Source organism: Monopterus albus, unplaced genomic scaffold (genome assembly GCF_001952655.1).
Source record: "Monopterus albus unplaced genomic scaffold, M_albus_1.0 scaffold729.1, whole genome shotgun sequence".
NCBI lineage: Eukaryota > Metazoa > Chordata > Actinopteri > Synbranchiformes > Synbranchidae > Monopterus > Monopterus albus.
Window position 1 is genome coordinate 8,197 of NW_018128609.1, and position 6,411 is coordinate 14,607.

General features: G+C 38.7%; 1 protein-coding gene across 1 annotated transcript; it reads left to right on the plus strand.

Annotated features, from left to right (window-relative positions):
- The first annotated feature begins 2,753 nt into the window (after positions 1 to 2,753).
- LOC109953525 (olfactory receptor 1-like) lies at positions 2,754 to 3,737 on the plus strand. The gene has a single exon (XM_020589007.1). The coding sequence runs from the start codon at positions 2,754 to 2,756 to the stop codon at positions 3,735 to 3,737; it is 984 nt and encodes a 327-aa protein (XP_020444663.1).
- Positions 3,738 to 6,411: the final 2,674 nt, after the last annotated feature.

A 6,411-nucleotide genomic window follows, 5' to 3' on the forward strand; every position in this document is an offset into this window, starting at 1 on the left:
ATACTAGACAGATATCGAGTTTTAGCTTCTTTAACAGAGTTTTGGTAAGAGACCAAACTGTCTTGTAGCATGTCCAGGGAAACATGAACATCGTCCTTTTTCCATTTGCGCTCTGCCTGTCTGCAGCGTCTCCGCAGTGCCTGGGTGGAGTCGTTCAACCATGGGTCAGAGATGTTTCTGGGTCTCTTTATCCCAGATGGAGCGATGGAGTCCATGATCAAACAGCAGGTACAATCAAATGAGGAGAGAAGAGCATCAGAGCATCAGGACACATGGGAAGAGTTTGTGTTTCAGGGAAGTTAAATCCAGAGGCCAGAAAGGCAGCAGCAAATTTAGGGGCTGTAAGAGGAGTGATAATCCTGCGGCACTGGCGTGGGGCCACGGGTCTGGGAACACTGAATGGTGCCAGAATCTCAAAACAGACAGAAAAATGGTCGGAGATGGCTGAGTTTGACAAATCTCCCATACCTACAGACAAACCTCGTGAAATAACGAGGTCGAGTGTGCCCCCATGCTGATGAGTGGGGCAGAGTACTGACTGAATAAGATCAAATGAATCCAACAGTGAATAAAAGTCTTCGTCGAGGACATACGCACGGCAACCTCATGGGCTGTGTCTTTTGACCCTATTCTACCTTTGGGACGTGTCCGAGTTTTCCACTGGCTCACTCAGTCCTGAGTGTTCTATGCGACCGATTGGCTTCCCTCTGTGCACTGAGCGCTGATTCCACATGTGTGTTTTCTCGCTCGGGTGATTGCTTGTTAGCCATGTACATTCACTTGACTGTACTATCAATGCAAGCTGCCGTTGTACCTGCTGTGTGTGTGTGTGTGCCCCTCGTGCACACACGCACTCTTCTGTACGCTCCCCATGGTACCCATGTTCTCCACTGGTAATATTGCTATTACTATTGTGAAACAACAGCTGCGTAATATGGGCATCTGATTATCTCTGTATGCTGCTAGGGCCCATATGCTCTTGCAATTTAACTGTTATTTGTGCACTCTTCCCTGCACTTTTCCTCCTCTGTTAACAGAATGGCCATTCTGCCTTTTTACAGTGGCAGTCAGGTGTTTATATGGGCATGATTGCACCTGCTTCTCAGGTGAGGCCTGATACAGGAGAGAGGATGTTGTTTGGGCTGCTATTATGGGGTATGTTGGCAAGCTGAGGTGTGTTTTAATGCTCTTTGGCGGCAGTGTGCCAGCAGGGCATTGACTACATCCAGCTGCGCTTTTATCCCAATAGCAATGCCTATACGAAATAGAACGATGGTTACATACAGTAACCCAAGCTTCTATGAGTATAGGCATAGCCCTCTAAGCTGGCAGCCCTGCTGTCTGCACCCCCACCAGCTGAAGAAAAAGTGCTGGTGTAGGGAGCCGAACACAGGTCACAGTGGCATTTATGCCATCGCACTGGACCTGTTTTGGGGACAGCCCAGTGCAGGGCACAGGGCGCGAAAGGACTGCGCATGCGCGAGGGATAAACCTAATAGTGACAGCTCTTAGAGGGCTACGCCTATACTCATAGAAGCTTGGGTTGCTGTACGTAACTATCATTCTCATGCTTCTCAGCCAAGACTCTTGTGAGGAAAATTGTAATGCACCTGCAATTGCAATAAAAAGTGGTCCAAGTGGGTGTTATCACAGTATTTTGGGTCAATGTGAGTACCAGATTTGCACTGTGCTGCCTAATCTGCTTGAACATGGCTCCACCTCAGAACATTTATTTCTAGCAGAAAACTACCAAACACAACAATGTGCAAAATATTGTTGACTTGCACCCAAGAAAAACAGCTTAAAGACTGTGATTGAAACAATGCCAGATTTGTGCTGGCAGGAAAATATATCCCCGATTCTTTATTGGCTTTTTATAAAGCTGGATTTTAATATTGTTGTTAGTTTTTATTTTTGATAAATTCAATGATCATGTACTGCAGTTCTCCACAACACCACTTTTAACTATGACCTAAATAACAATTTAATGTGGTCTCCTTTCAGTGATTTACAGCATATTGATGACATAATCTATGAGACGGTTATACAGTGAAACACAATCAGGGTTCAAAATCAACTTTTTGACTCAGTGGGCAAGGTGGCTGGTAGATAAAAAAATAAAAAATAAAAAAATAAAAATCTACCTGGCAAATGTATTTTTTACCGACCAAAATAATAAATTGCCTTTCAATGTCACATACACATTTGCTTCAGGATTTCATTGAGATAGTAAGGTATTATCACAATCACAGGAGGTAAAAGATATCCACAAAACCATGCACAGTCAAAAAACTCCGCTTTTAAGATGGCAACCAGTGGAGCTGGTCAGTCACGCTTGCATCAATGTGCACCTGCCTGGAGATAATGGTCATTCAAGGAAATCCTTAAACTATCACGCAAGTCTTTCCGTATTTGGAAGAACAAGTCTTGAAAGTGAGAATTTGCGAGACTTGTATAAACCAAGTTGCTTATGCATAGAAATACTAGAACATAACTAACTTTTTAGCTCTAAGAATGTTACAGATTAAATAATATCATTATCTGTTTCATGACCATGTGACAGCTACCGTTATTTTCTACTGGCTGACAGTGAAAGGGATAATGTATAAATGACACATCTCTCACAGTGCAACTCACTTTGGGGAACAGCACACTTAATACTGTCTAAGGTGTGTTGGTTCCCATCAGTCAACTGTGTCATCCTTTATTATATATTGTGTTATATTTTCTCATTGTAAATCTAGGGAAACATAATGAACCCTAATGCCACTTTTATTCGCCCTGCAAAATTCTGTCTCAGTGGGTTTTCTGATGTCCCTCATGTTAAGTATTTCTATGTCTTCCTGTGTTTTGTCTATATCATGACTGTTCTTGGGAATGGCCTCCTCCTCTCAGTGATTTACCTGGTTAAGACTCTTCATACTCCTAAATACATGATTGTGTTCAACCTGGCTTTGACAGATTTGTGTGGGAGCACTGCTCTCATCCCAAAACTCCTGGACACATTTTTGTTTGACAATAGATACATTGTCTATGAGGCTTGTTTAAGTTATATGTTTTTTGTGTGGTTGTTTACATTTGTGCAGTCATGGACACTTGTGATTATGGCATATGACAGATTTATAGCAATTTGCTTCCCTTTAAGGTATTATAATATTGTGACTAAACCAGCTATTGCTGTAATGCTGCTCTTTACATGGTTTTTTTTATCGATTCTAATAGCCTGCGTGGTTGGGTTACTTGATCGCCTCTCCTTCTGTGGATCTGTGGTGATACAAAGCTTTTTCTGTGATCATGGACCAGTATATCGTCTGGCTTGTAATGACAACTCTTTAAATTATATGATGGCAGTTCTTGTCTTTTTTGTAATTTTCTGTATTCCTCCTGTATTGATAGCACTGACATATATTTGCATTACCATAGCACTGAGCAGGATTGCATCAAAACAGGAACAAGTCAGAGCTTTGAAAACTTGTACTTCTCACCTGTTTCTTGTGGCTCTTTTTTTCCTGCCACTTTTGGGCACCAACCTAGCTGTACCTATCTCCTACAACCATCCTAATTCCAGGATCATAAACTCTACTTTGACACACACCATACCAGCTTTGCTCAATCCAATTATTTACTCTTTAAAGACAGAAGAAGTGCTGAAATCTATCAAGAAACTTTACACCAACAATGGGATTAGTAGCATAACTTTGTCCAAAAAGGTGACCTCTTTATCACAGTTACAATGACAATACAGTGTTGGAATAGTACAAATGTGATTTCTAAGTTTCTTTTTTCAACTTTCAAAATTTAACTTAATACTAGTAAGTGCTACTTTGAAATTATGGTTATGTTGTATTTGGTCATTTATAGCTCTGCCTTTTAAAATGAAATCAGGGATATCGATATTTTGTGATGCTGCACTTCTTAAAATGTCAGACATTTGGGAAAAAGACAGCAGTTTTTGTGATATATCAGCATAACCATGTACATGCGTAAACATCATAAACATGTACATACTATAGTATAAGAACCTTAAAATAAGATGTAGCAATTTAGAATAAAAATTAAGTAGAGAATGTTGAGTACATATGTTTTCAAGTCTTGGTAATTGCACATTGATAAATATTTAATAGGCCAGAGATGGTCTCATATAGAAAAATTAAGCATGTCTGAATAAAAGAAAAAGAAATGGATCAGTAAATAATTCCTCTTTTGTGGCATTCACTGTAATAATATAAAAAATGTAAACGTGGACAAAACTCTTTGGGTAATGTCCCATTGATGTTAGTGACCTGGTCATTGGTGGCAACAACTTTCAGACAGGACAGTACAACGTCTGACATCAGTTACCTCTGGTAACACCAGGAAGCAATGTATAAATTATCACAAACACACTGCTGTGGCTCAGACAGATTAGCAGATCAAATCCCGGCTTGTCTGGTCTACTTTTCAAAGTGTCCTTGAGCTAGACACTGAACCCCCACTTGCTCATGGTGGTGACACCGGTGTGTTAATGTGAGTGCTTCAGATTGTGAATGGCCAAATAGTGTGAAAGCATTTTGAGTATGTTGCAATGCATAGAAAAGCGCTCTACAAGTATAAGACCATTTATAAATGTTTTCTTTTCTGTCTCTGTTCATATGCAGCAAATTTGTGTCTTCTGATCTGAAATTATGATTGGAATATGACTTTTGTGAAATAACTTGTCAAACATATAATGGTTTGTCTAGATTGGTTTTGTAAATAAAAATATACATGTCTCAAACATTGCATTGAGAAAAAAGCCCATGCCGCTCTGCAGTACAGAGCACAATGATGAGTTTTAAGTTGCTGTTGAATGTTATATATTCATAACCAGTGAGGACATCTTTTTCCTTATCTTGGTGACACAATGTCAGGTTTTTAGGTTTAGGTTTAAGGTTTTTTTCCTTCCTGAATTAGAGATTAACATGAACTCTCTGTCATCTGCATTCATCATAATGGGGTGTTGAATGTGCAAGGACTGTACATGATTATATGCAGACTATAGTTTCACAAAGTTTATGAAGAGCCCTTTAGCTTTTGCATGCTGAATCCTACCTGAGAATTAATAAATTGCACCAGTCTATTGCTCTTCAGACAACTTTATGTTGGGCAACCTTTGCTGCCACAGGGCATGATCCCTAGTATGAAGGATTCAGACAAATTAATAAATAAAGCTGCACAACTCTGCTTCTCTAATCAAATGGAATCTTTCACAGCCTTGATTGCAGCAGTACTGTGTTTCTTTCTACATCCAGATGCTAAGACTAAACAGAAATATGCAAAAACTCTTCAAACAGGTTTCTCTGAAGTATTTGAACATTTTGAGCTAATACAGGAAAAAAATGCCTATAATTATCTAATGAAGAAGCAGTTCTACCTTTTAGCAAAAATGTAACAAAAGATGATTTTCAGAATTTCGGAATATCATTTGTTACAAGTCTATTCAAGTCGGAATGTTCAAACTATATATGAGAGAAATAGCAATAAAATTGAGAGCAACCTTTTTTTTTAAATGATGCTCTAAATAGAGTAGACCAGAAGGTTTTCTTGCATCTAATTTTACTAACACTTCATGTAGGTTGGAGAAGGGGAATGGCTTAATCTGAAAAACTTCCATCATTAGTCACATGGTTATTAAAATCTAATATTGTTAAATTTAGACTAGAGCCTTAGTATCAGAGTCACAAAGATGGGAAGAGGTAAGAAGATGAACGCTGAAACAATTCAGTATGTCAAACATTGTAACTGAATTTTTCATTTTGCCGGGGGGCAAATCATCAATGGTGGAAGACGTACCCGGATCCCTTTCTTAAGTAAAATTAGTAATACAACAGTGTAAAAGCATAGGCGCTAAAATGGGGTGATAAGAACCAGGCTCCTGGGGAGAAGTCACCGGGTTAGTGGAGACTACAACACATGGCTAGAAGCCATTCAGTTGGGAAGTGCAATTCTAAGTAGCTGCATTTGTATACAGGTTTTTGGGGATGTTTCCACTAAAAAAAAAAAGTACTTAAATTCTTACATGCTGAACTTTTAATTGGATCAGTCAATTCAGTGGTGGACTGTTTTTGTAGAGACAAAGTGCATGAGATAGCCATCAGCTATTCATTTTCCTCAAATGTGTAAGAATAAGTAGACATTCATCAATTCTCTTATAACATTTAAGCCAAATATGATTCTTATATTAATATCATCTCCCATATATTTTGCTTTGCCTTTTGTTAAATCACAAATAACATTTTATAAGTTTCTGACATTTGTCAGTATTTTGTCCATTTTCTACATTGCTACATTAACAAATAGCTGAGTATCTGAGTAGTTAACTTAGTCGATTGCATCACATCAGTGACAAACTATTAGATAGTTACAGATTAAATAATATCTCTATTACATGAT